General features: G+C 42.3%; 1 protein-coding gene across 10 annotated transcripts in view; it reads left to right on the forward strand.

Moving 5' to 3' along the window:
- The window catches only part of LOC144499570 (ETS-related transcription factor Elf-1-like), a 176,610-nt gene that overhangs the window by 135,060 nt on the left and 21,333 nt on the right, over positions 1 to 20,217 (forward strand). For all 10 annotated transcript variants that reach the window (XM_078221678.1, XM_078221681.1, XM_078221683.1 and 7 more), the window contains 2 exons: positions 8,899 to 9,006; positions 12,473 to 12,649. In XM_078221678.1, the coding sequence (XP_078077804.1) occupies positions 8,899 to 9,006; positions 12,473 to 12,649 (285 nt within the window). The remainder of the gene's footprint in view (positions 1 to 8,898; positions 9,007 to 12,472; positions 12,650 to 20,217) is intronic.

Raw genomic sequence — 20,217 nt, forward strand, 5'->3', positions numbered from 1 at the left:
CAAGACCAGAATTGAACCCGAGTGGCTGGCATGTGAAGCAGCAGTGCTAACCACTGTGCCACCATGCTGTCCCTAAAGTTTGGTAGTACAAACTAAATAGTACAATTTTAAATGGATGCAGAAACCAAGAGATCCAGGGGTTCACAAAGGCAAATCTTTAAAGGCGGCAATTTGAAAGCATACTAAATGCTTGGCTTTATTAATCGAAGCACATTGTATGAAAACAGGGTTTATTGTGTCCAATCTTAGCCTCCACACTTTAGGAAATACGTTAAGATCTTTGGAAAGTGTGTAAAGGCAATTTACACACTTTCCAAAGTGTACCAACAATGAGGGGTTTCAGCTGTAGCTAGAAACAAAAGAAGCTGGGACTATTCATTTAAAGAAAAGATTAATGGGAGATTTCATAGAAGTGCTCAAAATTGACGGGATTCGATAGAGCGGATGGGGAGAAGCTATTTCCATTTGCAGGTGGGTTGGTAACTAGAGAAGATAGGTGTGGAATAATTGTCATCAGAGCCAGGAAAGATGAGTATTTTATTTTAGCTCAGCAAGTCATGTTGTGAAACGCACAGTCTGAAGGAGTGGTGGAATCAGATTTATTAACTTTCAAAAGGAAATTGGATCTTTCATTAAAGAATGAAGAAGTTGTAAGGCCATGATGACAGGACAAAGGAGTGAGATTATTTGGTAGCATTTAGAAGCTTAAACAGGCTGTGTGTGAATGGTCTCTTGTCCTGAATGATTCTAGTTGTGTATATATATTTAATTGTGTGACCACTACAGCAAGATTTGGGTTTGTTTTTAGCATGTGCAGTAATCAGCAAGCCAAGTAATAACTTCTGCTGTGGCTAAATAGAGCCCTCTGAGTTTTGTCAGGAGGTAGTCTTTAGTGATGTGAATCATTGATTGGGTTGCACTATAGCTGCAATCCGGGCTCCCTGCAAGGTCCCACTTGTGCCAATTTGCTGCACAAAGGCCTTGGCCAGTGTGGAACCAGCTGGGGAGCGCCCAGTGTTGGTGTGACAGGTTGAAGCCATGTGGGCAGGCTATGGGATCAATGAGGGTTATTTTTAAAACCTTTTGTGTGATATTGAAGTGACTGCTCCATCAGACTACACTTTCTTGTTCGTCCTTCAAAACAAAGATGGCCATATTCTTCAGCTGTGGTATTTGGTGGGGTTTCGGTGGGTGGCGTCCAAGACCAATCTGTACCCAAAAGGTTCAGCTGCAAATAGGACAGAATACTGCGTATGATTTGGATTTTGGATGAGTTTGCTGGCTTTGGTTTCTGCTGTTTGTGTTTTCTCTCTGTTGCTGCTATGTGCCATTTTGTGAAGGAGACCGCACCATTTTTTTATATGGCTGTGCCAAATATATGTGGCAATTCAGGACTGGTAGTTGATATCAGTAGCCCTAAGTGAAGCCTTCAGCATGTCTTTGTGGTGCTTCCTTTACCCAACTTGAGCGCGTGCCGCAGTTTCGAGCTCTCCATGAGCAAGTGTCAGACATTCGAGCTACATGGCCAGTCCAACTCAGTGTGGCTATCTTGATGTTGTGTGGATGTCTGACATGCCAGCTTGGATAAGCACTTCAATGTCTGGTATTTTGCCTTGACCTCTGATCTTCAGAAACTTTCAAAGACCGTTCGAGTGGAAGTGACTGTGACTGGTGTGACAGTCCGTGCCCCTTGTGAAGAGCGAGGCAGGCAGGACTATTGCTCTATTGACTTTCAGTCTGGCATTGGCTTACTAATGAATTATTCAATGACATGAGCGGCAGTCCAGATGAATGTTACTGTGCTGCCCGTAAATTTGAAAAAAATATATTGCCTGCTGTTACAAACCAACAACAGTTTAATCATTTTTCTCTGCGCTCTGCTGGACATACCCTATTGTCTCCTCTTGTGTCCACCTGATTGAAAACTAAGAGATGGCTGTTGATGCCAGCATCTAAAGTAACCAGAGTTGTTAAACTGTGCCTCTGATAAGTTGGGATGGCTCCTGGTTTATTCCAAAGTAGGAAGCAGAGGTGGAAAATTGCATTAGTTAGTTTGAGGCACAGAATGGGCTGGCGGAATAGGCTGGGATGTGCCTTCCTCCATCTCCTTCGTTGTTTCCTTGTTGAATATTGATCCAATAAGAATCATTACATCTGTTTGCTGCTTTACAGACTGGCTGTCCATTGATACCATAGGATAGAACATCTGAAGCACAAGGCTCACAAGCAGCTCGTTTTTAGTACTTGTATTGCATTCACCTGTACTGTTTCTGCAATAGCATTAGCCTTTTTAATACTAAGTACAGGAATACTATAATTTCCTTATGCATTTGTACATAAGCTTTATTCAAATGGAATTGTCATACTTAGATGCTAGAAACCTCCATCCTTGTTCACGGCTGGGATTGTCCGTTGTCGCTGAAAGTGAGTGGAGTGTTGGCTGGAACGTCAAAGTTTCCATTCTCTCTCACAGCGGGGAGGCCACAGATGGGATCAGATAATCCCACCAGTACTTTTCCCCCTGATTTAGTAGAACACAATGGTTTCCCCCCACTTTGAGTTCAATTCAGCCCATTCACAGTGAAGGAATAATGAGAGCTGGAGAAAAATAGTTCTTTTACTGGAACATTTTTCAATGCTGGTCACATGGAGTTGATTCTGACGAGTATAACTGTATGTTTTTATAGAACAAAGAGCAGTATAGCACAGGAACAGGCCCTCTAGCCCACCAAGTCTGTGCTGACATAGATGCTTCTCTAATATTTTCATGTGGTCCATGTCCCTCTATTCCCTGCCTATTCATGTATCTGTCCAGATGTCTCGAGCATTGTTTATAGAATCTGTTTCCACCACCACGTCTGGCAGCACATTCCAGGCATTCACCATCCTCTGTGTAAAAATTTGCCCTTTACATCTTCTTTAAGCTTTCCACCTCTCTTTCAACCTATGCCCCCGAGTAATTGACCCTTCGATTCTGGGAAAAAGTCTTTGACTAATCACTCTACCCAAGCCTGTCATAATCTTGTAAACTTCTATCAGGTCCTCCCTCAACCTCTGACGCTCCATTGGAAACCATCCGAGTTTGTTCAACCTTTCTTCATAGTCCATATCCTCCAAACCAGGCAGCATCCTGGTAAATCTCTTCTGAATCCTTTCCTATGCATCAACATCTGGTAGTGTGGTGACCAGTATTGTACACAATACTCCAAATGCGGCCTAACCAAAGTCTTATACAGCTGCAGCTTGATTTTCCAATTCCTATACTCACACTTATGAGACTTTTTTTGTATTAGTAGAAACAACAGACTTGGATTGCACCCAGGATTGAGCCTGCCTGCAATAAACTAATAAAGCTGGCTTGAATTTCTAACTTCATGACTCATCAAAAATGTAAACAGTTGTTAAAAATGTTCTGGGTCATGATTGCAGCAGGAAGCATTGCTGGTGGGGATTTGTTCACTAGTTCAATTTGACATCATGCGTAACGCTGTCTCTGTCACATAACCAAACCTGGTAGGATCACACATAAAGCATTAATATATTGTAAAACCTCACTGAGCTACCATGCTGTGCTTCAAGGCTAGCCTTTTGAGGATTAGTTTTACTTTCTGGAGTTAAGTACCATTATTCAGAGGCATCTGAGATCCTTAACAGTTAACTAATGTTTTATACAAATGAAGAGGTGCTTTGTGACAGCTTTGTTTAAAATAAAATTTGTAATGTTCCCACTTGAGAAATAAGCTTTCATGTTTTGCTGTACTTGTAGCATTTGGTTTGATTTATTATTGTCACATGTATTGGGATACAGTGAAAAGTATTGTTTCTTGCACGCTATACAGACAAAGCATACTGTTCATAGTGTGCATAGGGAGAAGGAAAGGGTACAGAATATAGTGTTACAGTCACAGCTACGATGTAGAGAAAGTTCAGCTTAATATAAGGCAAGTCCATTCAAAAGTCCGATGGCAGCAGGGAATAAGCTGTTCTTGAGTTGGTTGGGACATGATTGCAGACTTTTGTATCTTTTTCCTGATGGAATGAGGTAGAACAGAGCATGTCTGGATTCCATGGGGTCCTTGATTATGCTGGCTGCTTTCCGAGGCAGCGGGAAGTGTAGACCCTTGTTCTGCTATGAACACATTCTGCTGTCTGACCTTTATGCCACTGGTTTGTGTGATGGACTGGGTTACATTCACAAGACTTTGTAGTTTCTTGCGTTCATCGTCAGAGCAGGAGCTATACCAAGCTGTGATACATTCGGAAAGGATGCTTTCTATAGTATTGATTCTTCGCTTCAGATATCCCTCCATCATCACTATTTCTCCCTGGTGTTAAATAGGGAAGTGGATGTTTCAAGTCTTGCCCCTTGCGTGGTGGGAGCACGGATCGTGGAGAACTGGGTTTGGAGGTCAGCACATACGATGCTGATTGTATTTATTTATCCAGTTATGTAATCTGAATGATTGACTGGAAAATCAGGAGGACAAAGCTTCAATCTGCTGGCTCACCTCGTGGGATTCTGTGCCAGAAGGCAAGTTTGGAAATTTTACCCTCACTTGATTGAGCAGCAGTTGAATGAGACTGGGTATGAAAATATACTGTCCCCTGCTAGCAGTGGGAAGACTTTGGAATGTTATCAAGTTGCATGAAGCTGGCAGCTGTAGTTTCCAATTGATGACGTTCATTATTGAATCACGGATCAGCTGGAACAACAGATGTGTCACAAAATTGACCCAGATGGAGATTGCTGTGAGCACAAAAAACGTGGAGATTGAACTGGATTTCTGGTGGATAAGTCATAGATTTTGCATATTTGAAAGGCAATTACTGTTGTATTTAAACACTATGCATTTGAGTCTTATTCAAGTTATTGGACAGTTTAAAAAATAAATCACCATGAGAAATGACTGAATTAAGCAAGGTGAACCGCACTCTCTGCTGGTGGAATTTAATGAGCATCAATGTCAGTTGCTCAGCCAGATAATAGTGGAGGTAGAAGGCCCCAACCTAGAAAATTAATGAAGGCTAACCAATGGCTTCAAACAAACTTTAATTATAAAGTTGTTGACAACTGCAATTCAACCCAAAGTAGTAACTCTAAGCCATGTCGAATAAGATGCAAGTGATTTTCTATATTTGCTAACTAATTAGTAGTTAATGTACAGTGAAATATTTCCATAGCACCAAGGATAGGCCATTTTGCTCCTTGCCATTGCTCCACCTTTGAATGATATCATAGCTGATCTGTACGCAAATTCAATTTACCCACCTTAGCTCCCTCAATCTTACACAACAAACTTCATTGACCTTGGTAAGAAAGCAAATGGGGCAACATGGTGGCTCAGTGATTAGCACTGCGGCTTCACAGCTCCAGGGACCCAGGTTCAATTCCGACCTTGGGTGATTCTGTGGAGTTTGCACATTCTCCACGTGTCTGTGTGGATTTCCTCCGGGTTTCTCCCACAGTCCAAAGATGTGCAGGTTGGACGGATTGGCCAGGTTAAATTGTCCCTTAGTGTCCACAGATGTGTAGGTTAGATGGATTAGCCGTGGTAAACGTGTGGGGTTACAGGGATAGGGTGAGGGCCTGGGCAAGATGCTCTATCAGAGAGTTGGTGCAGACTTGATGGGCCAAAAAGCCCATTCACTGCACTGTATGGATTCTATGAAAATACTACTGATGCTGGAAATCTGAAATAGAAACAGAAAACTGGAATAATTCAGATCTTGCAGCATCTGTGGAGAGAGATGGTAGCCATGAAGTAGAGAAGCGTTGGACTTGGGTGGGCACAGTAAGAAGTCTCACAACACCAGGTTAAAGTCCAACAGGTTTATTTGGAATCATGAGTTTTCAGAGCTGTTGGACTTTAACCTGGTGTTGTGAGACTTCTTACTGTGGAGAGAGAAATAGAGTTAACTTTTGGTGTCTACATGACTACATCAGAGCGGAAGAGAGATATTTGTGTTGTTGAAGATGGGGTGGAGAAAAGTCAACGGTCAGGGATAGGTGGGAGCTCAAGAGAGATTTAACCAAGATGTCATGGTCACAAGGGGAGTGGTAATAGTATTGAAGACTAAGGCAAATGCTAATAGTGGCATAAAGGTCAGATAGCAGAATAAGGGTTAGCATTCTCTGAAAGCAAAACATGAGAGCAAGCTACAGACTGGCCCTCTGAAAGAAGGGTGAATATATCAAAATGGGATACAGTGTTCACAGTCTGAAGTTGTTGGATTATTGCTCTTAGTCTTGATGAAGGTTTACATATCATTTTCAACAGAGTTGTTCAGACTTTGCAGAAGTTTTGGCTTCATCAAAACAATTGAATGAGTTAAAGCGATGTGCTGTGAGATGTTGTTCTTTGGATTTCAAATGGATCAGGAACAAATCCCTTTACTTCTGAAAGTATCAGCTGTGGTTCAGTGGAATGTACTTGCCTCTGACACTCCAGTGCAATGCTGAGAGAGTGCAGCACTTTTGGAGGTTTGGCTTTCAGATGAGACATTAAACCTACTCTAGCAGGGGTACAAAAATATATCACGATATATATTGAAGAGAAGCAAAAGAGTTTATCTTTGGTAATCTGGAGATTTCTCCCTTAACCACTAACCACTAAAAATTAGGTTACATGGTCATTATGTCACTGGTGTTTGTGGGACCGGACTGTGCATTTCCTACATTACAACATGTCATTATAATTAATTGTCTGTAAACCACTTTCCGAGGTCTTAAAGTTATGAAAGTGTCCTATAAATACAAACCTGCCTTTTTTTTATTGTACAGGCAGCAGAAGCCTTTGTATAAGAATTGTCAATCCTGACATCCCTCTCATCTTGCTGACTCCAATATTGCCCTGCTCACTTGTGGCATCAATCCACATTCAATGGTGTAAGCAGTGAGTGATTGATGATGATTCCTCTTGTAGAGTTTTCAGGTCTGATGTGGACTAAATTTTTTTTTTTAATTACTGGACATTCGACTAAAAGACAAAGTTGGCATTTACAAGACATGGGAGTTTGAAGTAATAACTCTGTCTGAGGGACTTCTACAGGGAGATGTGGGCTGTGAAGATTCATGGTTGATGTCACACTTCTTCACTTCCCTAGCTTGTTTCTCTTCTGTTTGCTGTTTTCTTTGGTCCCACCTGAATCTCCCTGGTCATTCTTATTGACATACTTAACACACTTCTATTGTGATTCTTAAATCCTTTCCCCTTTGATTTTGCAGAAGTTTTGCTTTGATTGTTCCAGTTTATCTTGTCTTTAAGTGTTTGACTTTTCCTTTTGTATCCCTTTGCATTTAGTGTTGCCATTATCTTGCTCTTAAGTATTAATATATATGTATATAATGCGTATGTGTCTATGTATACTGTCCTATGTAATCCATACAAATTTAATGGCTCTCTTACTGAGTGGTACTTTCCCCCTGTTTCCAAACAAGAAGGGCAAAACTCTGACGGGGTATCGTGGGCACTGGGCAGCTTGTGGCTCGCCAGGCTGCTGTCAGATTGGTACATTTGCAGCACATTCTCTTAAAGGATAATGAATATTTGAGCACAGGAGAATCTTTAACAGCACTGAAACATGTGCCTACCTTTCAGACACTTGATGTGCAGAGTAATGTCAGAAGGTTTGGTGGCACCTACAAGAGTTCACTTCTGTTTTACTCTTTCCTTGTGCTTTGTTTCCCCTCAAACTAACTTCTTCCTCATTCTGTGCTCATTTATGCATGTTTTGTATGTGTGTGGGACAGTATCCTTCTTCCCACTTGTACTGTTCCCTCGTGTCGCATGCATTACCATCATTCGTGCTCACACCTGTGCGTGCCCACATAGTTTCTCTGTTCTTCTGTGTCCCTCTTGTCCCCCTCTTTCTTTCTGTCTCTTGTGTGTATATATGTTGGGATCTATTTGAATGACTCTAGGCCAATCTGTTGTGATAACTATTGCAGTTATCCACAATGCCACACACATTAACATCGTACTTTTAAAGTCGTAAATGTTTTGTGGTATTTCTCAGTGAAAAAATGAGGACCAGTCTGCGGTTAAACAGTTAGTTTTGAAACATGCTCAGGCAGGTTTGCAGCTTAGTCTTTTATTGCATTTCTAGCAGTTCAGTTTTATAAAGTTCATCTCCCAGAGCATATCGGGTAGCATGGCCAACTTTAGATGTTCTGTTTAAGTTTGCTTTGCTACAATGAATATCCATTGTGTAATGTTAGGAGATGAAACAAAAGGCCAGGTCACTGAGTAGGGTTTCAAAGAGAGTTTTGAAAGTGCACAGCAGCATGGAGTGGCCTAAGGAGAGACTGATCTAACAGAGAGAGATGAATGCATGACGGAGGTATGACTTGATGAAGGAGCTGAGATGGGTGAGACCATGCTAGTGTTTTCTTTCCCCTTTTTTTCAGGATAAGAGAACTATTAGATATCCGGTGGGATAGAATGATAGCGAAACAAGACTCTAGGATGTATACAGTGGAGTTTATTAATGGTGGGGGGGGGGGGTTGCGTGGCTATGATTGTATAACTATCAGGCATCAACTTAAACAAAACTTTGCATTATTCAGGCAGCACCTTTTATTTGGATCAGATTTATTTTGCATATGTCCTGACAGAGTACAACAATAGATCCATGCCACCTCATATGCATTCTATTGAAATTTCTATAAGCTCTTGGATAAACCAGTAAATGATCAGAATTTTTCAGTCAGCCATTCACCTTGACAATTGAAAATATTCAAGTTGATGTCTGTGAACACTAATGTTAAAGACAATTTTGTTTAAAACCATGTGGACCTCTAATAATCCATTTTCAAATCACTTGTGTAGTTAGCGTGTCATGATTTTTCTCATGCTGTAATGTGTCTCCATGAATTCTTTTGTGTTTCTGATGCTGTAGTGGAGGCTTCCTGTCAAAATGGAGATGAGACAATGGAAACGATTGAGGCTGCTGAGGCACTGCTCAAAATGGACTCGCCTAGCCCTGCTTTTGAAGAGAAGAGGATAAGTGAGTGTCAGTGCAAGTCTGCTCATACATTTACAAAGCATGGCGATGATTAACAGTGTAATTATGGAACTATATTACAACTTGGAATTGAACTATGTTACAACTATATAAGATATAAAAGAGTTTGATATATCCCACATCTCTTGACTTGTTAACAACAGCTATACAATTTTACGATCTATTCTGTTCCTTTTCGGATTAGCAGTCTAGGGAATTTATCAAAGTGACAGTTTTATTTTCTGTTCCTTCTGTGAGTTTCCAACATTTTAACCATATCTTCTCAGTGTCTCAGATAGCTAAAATCTGGATTGTTTCTCTCGCAACCACCTCCCAACCTCCACCGCCCACTTCCCACCTCAGAAGCTCATTCACCGATTGCCTGGCTACTTCAGGAGATGCAATAATTGAGATCCCTTCACCAAGCTCTCATGTGTGGCACCCAGGATTATTCTCACGGATCTGGTAACAGACATATCTATCTGAAAATGGCTGAAGAGGTTTGCCTTTACAGGCTGGAGTTCAACAGTAACTGAGTTGTGGCATTTGCTGTAATCTGCCTTGTTGAGAACCTCCATTGCTGCTCTGAACTTTAAAGCCAGAAACACCTTCCTGTTGCTACAGGGGTCATTTGCACCTGATGATTTGTTCACCAAAGTAAACATTTGCAGTGTTTTCTGGATGAGCAAGCACTGGCAGAATGAGCTACACTGGTTCCATTCATCAATATTCCAGTGATCAGTAGCCAATCTCACGTGGTCACGTAGGACAGAGCATTATAAAATTGTAACAGCACAGAAGGAAGTCATTGGACCTGGTGTGTCCGTGGCGTGCCTATGTAAGGACTCGGTAGCTAGTTCCACTCCCCTTCCTTTTCCCCCATAGTCCTGCAAATTTAATCTCTTCAGATAATTCCCGTTTGAAAGTCATGATTTCAATTTGTCTCAACCATACTCTCGGGCAGTGCATTCCAGATCCTAACCACTCAGAGTAAAAACGTAAAACATTTTCCCTCATGTCGCCTCTGGTTCTTCAGCTAATCACCTTAAATTGGTGTCCCCTAGTTATTGACACTTTCTTCAATGGGAACAGTTTTTGTCTACCTACTGTACCTAGACCCTATCAAATCTCCCCTCAACCATCTCTTCACCAAGGAGAACAGGCCTGGTTTCTCCATTCTATGCATACGACTGAAGTCTTATCCATTCTTGAAAATCCTGTCTGCACTCTCTGTGAAGTCTTCCCATCCTTCCTAAAGTGTGGTGCTCAGAATTGGGCATAATGATCCAGTTAAAGCTGACTGCTGTGCTGTAGAGGTTCAACATAACTTCCTGGCTCTATGGCCGGAACACTACCACCTTGCCCGCCACGGAATCGGAGCAGGCGAAGGTCCGACAGTGGAAATCTCCATTGACCTCAGGCGGGAATTTCCGGTCTCACCCGAGCGAGGTCGTAAAATGCTATTCTATTTATAAAACCAAAGTGTTTGCACTTGACAACAATGGCAGCAGCCCGTGTGCTGACAGTAGGTAGATGGGGAGCCTCCAAATGGTTTAGAGTGTTGGGTTGTAAATAGTTGTGCCTTATACTGTCCATTTAGTTCCAGGATGAATGATAAATGGGCTCTCAAGGATAGGTAATCTTCAATTCTGCCTAGACACTAGGTCTGTGTGAGTCATAATTTGGAGATGCCGGCGTTGGACTGGGGTAAACACAGTAAGAAGTTTAATAACACCAGGTTAAAGTCCAACAGGTTTATTTGGTAGCAAAAGCCACACAAGCTTTCGGAGCTGCAAGCCCCTTCTTCAGGTGAGTGGGAATTCTGTTCACAAACAGAGCAAATAAAGACACAAACTCAATTTACATGAATAATGGTTGGAATGCGAATACTTACAACTAATCAAGTCTTTAAGAAACAAAACAATGTGAGTGGAGAGAGCATCAAGACAGGCTAAAAAGATGTGTATTGTCTCCAGACAAGACAGCCAGTGAAACTCTGTGGGGGTTACAAATAGTGTGCCATTGACTATTTGTAACCCCCACAGAGTTTCACTGGCTGTCTTGTCTGGAGACAATACACATCTTTTTAGCCTGTCTTGATGCTCTCTCCACTCCCATTGTTTTGTTTCTTAAAGACTTGATTAGTTGTAAGTATTCGCATTCCAACCATTATTTATGTAAATTGAGTCTGTGTCTTTATAAACTCTGTTTGTGAACAGAATTCCCACTTACCTGAAGAAGGGGCTTAGAGCTTCGAAAGCTTGTGTGGCTTTTGCGACCAAATAAACCTGTTGGACTTTAACCTGGTGTTGTTAGACTTCTTACTGAGTCATAATTGCCATGGAAATGGGCTTTGAGAGGGGAAGAGTTTTTAAAATGTTCCTTAAAGTGCTGGGACATGCTTATTCTGCCAAGATTTGGGAGAGAGCGAGCAGCTCGAGGCAAAAATCTCTTTGGTTCATTTTGGAATGCAGGTGGAAGCTTGCCAATAGAAAAGAACAAATTTGTGTGGAACTAAAACGAGGCTGGAAGATATGCCTAGCTTGTGCAAGAGGGAAGGTCTCCAATAATACTCCCCCATGAAGTTCTGAGGATTAGAAGTTATCACACTGAGAAAAAGAACAAAATAAGTAAATCCTTAAGAACTAGGAATCCCTTTAGAGTGATTTGGAAGAACTGAATGTCTACTTAAAGGATAGCAATGTGTACCTTTTGGTTGTAATACAAATGCGGTGGGGGGGGGGGGGGGCGGTGTTCCCTTTTGTGGTTTGAAGTATAAAGTTGCAGACAAAGGTAGTGTTTAGTAAAAAGTGTATTTAGTCTTTTGTTACAGTAAAAGGCTTGAAACAAAGTTTTTGTCTTTCAGCTATTCGTTGGAAGTTTGAATTTCTTTTGAAAAGTTAGCAGTCTCTATGAGGATTGTAACACTGTCCCTCCCAATTCTTGGTGCACCTTAATTTTTCCTGCTGGTTCTCATCCCCTGTGTTGTGTTAGCTTAAACCCTTCCAGTGCCTGATTCTCATTTAGTAATCAAGTTTCTTGGACTTTTGAGGCAATAATTGGTTCTGGTTATTTGAAAGAGAAACATCATCGAAATGTGACTCTTAGGAGACTAGAGCCACCTTCTGTAACCTTGGCTAACCTTGATAAGAGAGGAGAGCTGAATACAGACCCAATGCCGCAATTCTACCGCTCTGCCCACCATGGACTCAGAGCAAGCAAGGAGCGGACAACGGAAATTTCCATTGACCTCAGGCGAGAAATTCAGGTCTCGCCTGAGCGAGTCTGTAAAATCCCGCCCAATGAGTCCTGGGAATCTTACTAGGTTAAAATAGAGCAAATTATTACTCTATTTGTGCTTCTGCTGCGGTGTGATGTGTGTTTTGAGCAACACATTCTGTTTGTTATTTGAACTTTGTGGCGGTCACTGGATCTGCTGATTTTTTTTTTGTTTTATTCCTTTTCTCAGCTCATGTGTTCATGCCAGCGGCCAGTGGGATGGTCCCAGCTCCAGTCACACACATCTCTGTGCGGGCTGATGGTGTTCCTGAGGTGGTGCAAAATACACAAGAGATTATATTGATGCAGGAAGCTGCCCACCAGGACGATGGCAGCGAATCATTGGAGCAGACCAAGAAAAGGAAAGGTAAGTCTTTGGTGCAAAGCAAGGAGGAGGTCCTTTCTTTCATTCATCTGATGTGTTTTTCAAGTGGGTTGGATTGGCCAGTTGGTGGACATGTGACATAGCAGATGATTGCATTGCAACCTAGTATGAGCGTGCGGAATGAGATGCCCTTATTGAAGCTACTGAATTAAGTTTTGGGCAAGCACACTGCTGAGACTGCTTATCTAAAGTTAGGAAGTTGAATCAATTTTTGGTAAGAAATGAGTCCATGGTAATGGTCCTCCATAAGCTGAGTTACCAAGCTTACCTGTACCACACTGAGAGGATAGAGAATCGACCTAACCCACACATCTTTGGACTGTGGGAGGAACCGGAGCACCCAGAGGGAATCCACGTAGACACGGGGAGAATGGGCGACTGTCTATGTGCATTTTGCACAATGCAGGAATTGAACCCGGGTCCCTGGCGCTGTGAGGCAGTAGTGCTAACCACTGTCACTCTGCTGCCCATTCTCCTTCCCTAAAGGACATTTTACGCTGTTGTGCAGTTGAAAAAAGGTGCAATGTGTGGACAAGTGCCTTCTGTCTGCAGAGGACAGGATCTTGTGTGAAAATAGATATGGCCTCAAGCTTGCATAAGTGAGCCACACTGCAAATCCAACTGGTGATCTTAAACTGGTTTTCAGTGTAATTTCTAGCACAGTCAGGATTGTTTAGCAGATGTTGTCCAGTTGTGGAATCACATCTAATGTTGGACACTCTGTTGAATTTTGCAAGCACAGGCTAGTTGGCGACCGTCAGTACTTTTGCCTGTTTCGAACAGTTGGAGGGATATGCCGCTTGATACAATCCTCCAATCGTTGGGATATACGGCCTGTATACCTGGCAATCATACTAGCACTGAAATTAATATGTCACACTGCTGCTCATTTGTGTGATAGGTAGAACATTTTAGCTTGATGGCAGCATCCTGTTAGTGGAGAATACCATTCATGTTACTACTACAGCATGCAACAACTAGCTTCACCTGTTGTTCACATTTTTGAGACATTTGAGACATGGGGCGGCACGGTAGCACAGTGGTGGGCGGCACGGTAGCACAGTGGTTAGCACTGCTACTTCACAGCTCCAGGGTCCCGGGTTCGATTCCCGGCTCGGGTCACTGTCTGTGTGGAGTTTGCACATTCTCCTCGTGTCTGCGTGGGTTTCCTCCGGGTGCTCCGGTTTCCTCCCACAGTCCAAAGATGTGCGGGTTAGGTTGATTGGCCAGGTTAAAAATTGTCCCTTAGCATCCTGAGATGTGTAGGTTAGAGGGATTAGCGGGTAAATATGTGGGGGTAGGCCCTGGGTGGGATTGTGGTCGGTGCAGACTCGATGGGCCGAATGGCCTCCTTCTGCACTGTAGGGTTTCTATGTTTCTATGTTTACCACGAAATCTGAGGTAGTTTGGGCTTCTGTGCTCATATTCACCTTGCAGTCAAATGAGCTCCCTTTCTTTGATGTGCTAGTTGTGAAATCTGTCAGTGATTCTCTACTAACTGTCTACCACAAGCCTACCTTCACTGGTCAATATACATGTTGGGATTTCTACAGTTCACATACCAGAAGATTGGCCTGATTAGCAACCTCGGCCTGATTTTTAAGACCAAAAGTGTTGGCCTTAGGCCCAATTCATGAGTTTGCTTAATATACAGCAAACAGTGATCTGATCAAGGTAGCTGTTAGCCCACAGGATGGCTTTGATGTGTCCGATTTCAGCATCAATCTTGCATGGTGAGCAAATGGCTCAGGCCCTATTTGCGAGGTTGCTAATCAGGCCGAGGTTGCTAATCAGGCCAATCTCCTGGCATGTGAACTGTAGAAATCCCAACATGTATATTGACCAGTGAAGGTAGGCTTGTGGTAGACAGTTAGTAGAGAATCACTGACAGATTTCACAACTAGCACATCAAAGAAAGGGAGCTCATTTGACTGCAAGGTGAATATGAGCACAGAAGAAGCCCATTAAGATGTGTAAGGAAATTCTTACAGCTGCAGATTCAAATATAGCAAATGTATCATCTGCTTTTCAGAAATATGCAAGGGGTAGGAGGTTAGATATAATTTCACTGAAGACGTGTTCCTCATAGAAACCAACAAAGATGTTTCGGAAAGCTGGGCCTCATCATAGAATCATAGAATCCCTACAGTGCAGAAAGAGGCCATTCAGCCCATCGAGTCTGCACTGACCAAAATCCGCCCAGGCCCTATTCCTGTAACCCCACATATTTACCCTGCTAATTCCCTGACACAAGGGTCATTTTAGCATGGCCAATCCACCTAACCCACACATCCCTGAACTATTGGAGAAAATAGGAGCATCCGGAGGAAACTCTCACAGACGCGGGGAGAATGTGCAAACTCCACACAGACAGTGACCCGAGGCCAGAATTGAACCCAAGTCCCTGGCGCTGAGAGGCAGTAGTGGTAACCCCTGTGCCACAGTGCTGCCCAGAAGGGTTCCCATGGCAATGCCATCTATTTAGGCATGCATGGTGTCATTAAATCTGAACTCAACTGCACAAGTTGTTGAATTCATAAGTTCAGTGAATACAGATTCAGATAGTGATGGTGCATCTAGATTGCTATAATATAGTGACGTGGTACAAAAGTTTAGATATCATAGGTGGGATTTTACAGCCTCATCCTGAAACCGTAAAATCCCACCCGAGGTCAACGGACCTTCCCATGCTCTGCCCCTCGCCCGCTCCAATTCCCATGGCGGGCAGGCTGATAAAATTCCAGTCTCTATCTCTCTTTCAGGGAAATAAAAAATCCTGATTGTTGATTATTTTTAACTACTGGACTTATTCTGTACCCTCAGGATTTCTATCATCTTTGAGTGAATGGAGCATCAGATCTGATTAAATAAATATGCTTAATGTGTTTAAATTTAGTAAAAGCTGAACAAATAAATAACAGTCCCATAATAATTCATTATTTGCAGTCGGAAGTCTGTTTAAGCCCTCCAGTGGACAAAATAACAAAAACAACTGTGTCTCTAAGTTTTAAACTATCCCTTTGTAAATAAATTGTCATTTAAGCTTCTTACCACCACAATATTCAAACTGCAAGTCAAGTGGCCTTTTTTCACAGGGTGTGTCTATTTTCCCTGTCTTTTACCCTTTGACACTGTGTGATATATCTGTTAGCATCTAGCTGTGTGTAGTTGGCTATGTTTCCTACAGTACAATAATGGCTACACTTCAGAAATACTACAAAGGCTGTTGAGATGTCCTGTAATCGTGATAGGCTTTAGATAAATGAAATACTGTGCTTCTTTTGAAGTTCCTCTTCGTCTCAAACTGACTCATTGACTCGGAGAGTAGAGCTACTTCTGTATTCCCAAAATAAAGTTAGCTACAGCGTTTGGATTTTCAATACTTAGCTACTCCTTTTTTAAAAAAAAAAATTAACTGCCCATCATGTGAAAATTACGTGAAGCAATCGTGGTTTGAGCTTTAATTCTTCTCTCCAGCTTTTACCATGAAACACGTGCATCAAGCTTGTGAAGTCCTTTGTGTTATAACTGGATTTAAACAGACTAGCACTAAATCAAATCTGGACAGAAACTGTGATATTTTTCCCCAGTGATAATTGAAAGAAACTATCATGTTAATAGTCTTTTAGCCAAGGTTATACGTGAAACTATTGTATGTATATGATGTGCTCTTTTTGCAACATAGTGCATGATATTCCGATTCATCTTTAACATTGCAGTTTTATTTCTTCCCCCCCCCCCGCCCCCCATGACTGGTTTTGTTTTAAATTAAACCCCCAAGATCCTATTTCATAACTACAACTTCTTTGACAACATGGAAAAAGCCTATAGAGATGACAAATCTGTCCTTTGTCAAAGATCATCCTAGATATCGCAAACTTTCCATCATCTTCCCCCTCCCACAATATATGCAGTTGTCCCTTGAATCGATTGGCGCTGTTGTCTTCCACTGCTTTCCCTGGTAACACATTGTATAACTACCATTTGTTTAAATAAATAAATCCCTGCAAACCAGAGTCACCTTTGTTGCTTGTCTCTGCAACAAAATTATTGTGATGTGGCCTAAAAACAGACAATACTTAGCAGACCAGGCAGCATCTGTGAGGAGAAAAACAGTTAATGTTTCAGGTTGATGTTCTAATGAGATCATTGACTTAAAACGTTAACTCTGATTCTCCCCATAGATGCTGCCTGATCTGCTGAGAACTTTCAGCATTTTCTGCTTTCATTTCAGGTTTCCAAAGTCTGCAGTATTTTGCTTTTGTATTAATTTAATGTGCTCGGTGTGCGGTGATGGTGCAAATGCACTTTGTTCACTACTGTTTGTTAAAAGGTTAAGCTCATAAAAGTACACGAACATTTGGCTGAAAATAAACCTCCACATGTGCAGTTATAGCACCATTGTACAAAGCCACTAGAGGAATTGGGTCTTCCAGCACCCACTGCCGCTTTATACAAACTTATTTTCATTTGTACTGTCTTCTTCTACTTATGGTAAAAACGTGTGGATCATAAAATACCTCCAGTGCAGAAGGAGACCATTTGGCCCATCGAGTCTGCACTGACTCTCTGACAGAACATCTTACCCAGGCCCTACCCCAGTAATCCCACGCATTTACCCTGCCAATCCCCCTAACCCACATATCTTGGGGCACTAAGGAGCAATTTGGCATGGCCAATCCACCCTAACCTGCACATCTTTTGACTGTGGGGGGTGGGGGGGAGGGAGGAATCAGAGCATCCAGCGGTAACCCACGCAGACACGGGGATAATGTACAAGGCCCACACAGATAGTCACCCAAAGCTGGAATTGAACCTGGGTCCCTGGTGCTGTCAGGCAGCAGTGCTTGCCACTGTGTCGCCCCTAAAATTAACATTGACCATAACAGCAACTTACAAAGCGCCTTTACTGTAATGAAACATCCCAGAGCACTTTACAGGAATATTATAAAACAAAGCATGCCACAAAGCTACACGGGAGATGTTAGGTAAAATTACCAAAAGCTTGGTCCAAGAGGTAGGCTTTAAGAAGTAGCTTAAAGGTAGAAAATGAGGTACGGAGGCAGAGAGGTGTAGGGAGGCAATTGCAGATCTTGGCACAGCCACCAATGGTGGAGCAGTTCTGATTGGGACTGGCCAAGAGACCAGGATTAGAGGAGCGTAGATGCCTTGGAAGGTACTAGGGTTGGAGGATAATATACAGATGCGGAGAGAGGAGCAAGACCATGGAAGGATGAGAACTTTGCATTCAAGATGTTACTTGATTGGGAGCCAATATCGGCCAGTTAGCTCAACGGTGTAGGGGAATGGGGCTTGCTGAGAGTTAGGACAACAAAGATTTGGGTGTCCTTAAGTTTACAGAGGGTAGAATGTGGAAGACCAGTTTTCCCATTTTAAGTTTAAAAACTAAATCAGTATATGTTAAAGGGTCCTGTTTGTTTTTTTTCTGTTGTGGCACTATTGTGTTATGGCTGTTCATTGTTGCAATATTTTAGTCACAATGGGACAAAACAAAATTCTCCCTTAATAGTTTGAATTCCAGCACTGAGTTCTAATGCTAAAACAATAAGTATAAGATGAGGGATTATGAAACCATTCCCGAAGTTTCAATTCATACTACTTTTAAACACCCTGAAATGACATGTAAACATTTTATTTTCAGAGTAATGGGAGATAGCGGTGGTTGTTTTCTCCTGTGGTTGACCTTTTATATAGCTACTGTCTGGTCACAGCACTTTGCTGTGTTTGCAACCCAGAACCAGAATGATTTGCCATTCCAGTAAACAGATTGACTATTTTCCTTGCAGTTGAGTGAAATTATTGCTCTCCACTTTTTTTGAAAGCAAATTCAGCACTGTATCAAAAGTAAGTATAGATAATATTCCTGGCAATCTTCCTGTTTTTGTAAAAATGCAGCATTATACTTGGTGTTCAGTATTGTTGACATTCTTGCTAACTTTTGCCCAATCAGTCGTGGTGATTTGCTTGTTCTGTTGTGTTCATTTTTATTTGCTATCCTCTACTCCTTGCTCTTATAAACCTGACTCCCTGGCACTAGCCTCTTTAGTTTTTAGTTTGTTTGTTAGCGTCACAAGTAGGCTTGCATTAACACTGCAATGAAGTTACTGTGAAAATCTTCGAGTCACCACACTCTGGTCCCTGTTCGGGTACATGGAGGAAGAATTTAGCATGGCCAATGCACCTAACCAGCACATCTTCTGGACTGCGGGAGGAAACTGGAGCATCCGGAGGAAACCCGCGCAGACACAGGAAAAAAATGTGGAGTTTGCACAATCAGTGACCCAAATCAGGAATCGAACCTGGGTCCCTGGTGCTGTGAGGTTGCAGTACTAACCACTGTGCCACCCAACCTGTGGGTTCAGGATTTGTATTCTGTGGTCGGTTTGCCCAAGAATCTGGTTTCCATGTGCTTTTCAGTATTGTGTTGTGTGGGTGAAGGTGGAATGGAAGTCAAATTTTGCCATTCCACCCTCTCTCCTCTGAAGATATTTCTTAACCAAGTATCAGGTCGCTTATCCTTTCCTACTCAATTGCCTTCATCTCACAAGTCTAATTATTGGTACTATGCTATTTATTTATTTTTAAATTAATTCATGGGGTGTGATCACTGGCAGGACCAAAATTTGTTGTCCAGCCATAATTGCCATTGAGAAGGTGGTTTTGAGCTGCTTTTTTGAACTGTTGCAGTCCATCTGGTGTCGATACACCCACCCACAGTGCTGTTAGGGAAGGTGTTCAAGATTTTTATCCAACAACAGTGAAGGAAAAGCAATATAATCCCAAACTGTGTGACTTGGAGGGGAACTTGCAGGTTGTGGTGTTCTGATGCATCTGCTGCTCTTGTCCTTCTAGGTGATAGATGGTGGGTTTGGAACATGCTTAGCATATTACTGCTGTACTTGTAGATAGTACACCCGGCTGCCACTGTGCATTAGTGGTGGAAGGAGTGAATACTTATGGCAGTGGATGGGGTAAAGAGGGCTACTACGTCCTGGATGGAATCAAATTTCTTAAGTGTTAGAACCATAGAAAAGTTATGGTGCAGAAAAGGCCATTCAGTCCATCATGTCTACACCAGCCGAAAAAAGAAATTAGCGCCTCATTTTAATCCCACTTTCCAGCACCTGGTCTGTAGCCTTGCCGGTTACAAAACACTTCAGATGCAGATATCTTTTAAATGAGATGTACAGTTCAGCCTCAATCACTCGTGAATTCCAGATGCCCACCACTCTTTGGGTGAAAAAGCTTTTCCTTATGGCCCCTCTAATCCTTCTACCCATCACCTTAAATCTATGTCCCCTGGCAATTGACCCCTCAGCGAGAAGAAGCAAGTCTTTCCTATCTATCCTGCCTCGACCTCTCAGAATTTTGTGCATCTCAATTAGGACACCCCTTAGCCTCCCCTGTTCTAAGGAAAACAACCCTAGCCTATCCAAACTCTCCACATAACTGCAATTTTCCAGCCCTGGCTGCATTCTTGGAAATCTCCTCTGCACTCCAGGTAGTTAAGTCCTTCCTGTAATGTGGTG

This window comes from Mustelus asterias, chromosome 10, assembly GCF_964213995.1.
Source record: "Mustelus asterias chromosome 10, sMusAst1.hap1.1, whole genome shotgun sequence".
Taxonomy (NCBI): Eukaryota; Metazoa; Chordata; class Chondrichthyes; order Carcharhiniformes; family Triakidae; genus Mustelus; species Mustelus asterias.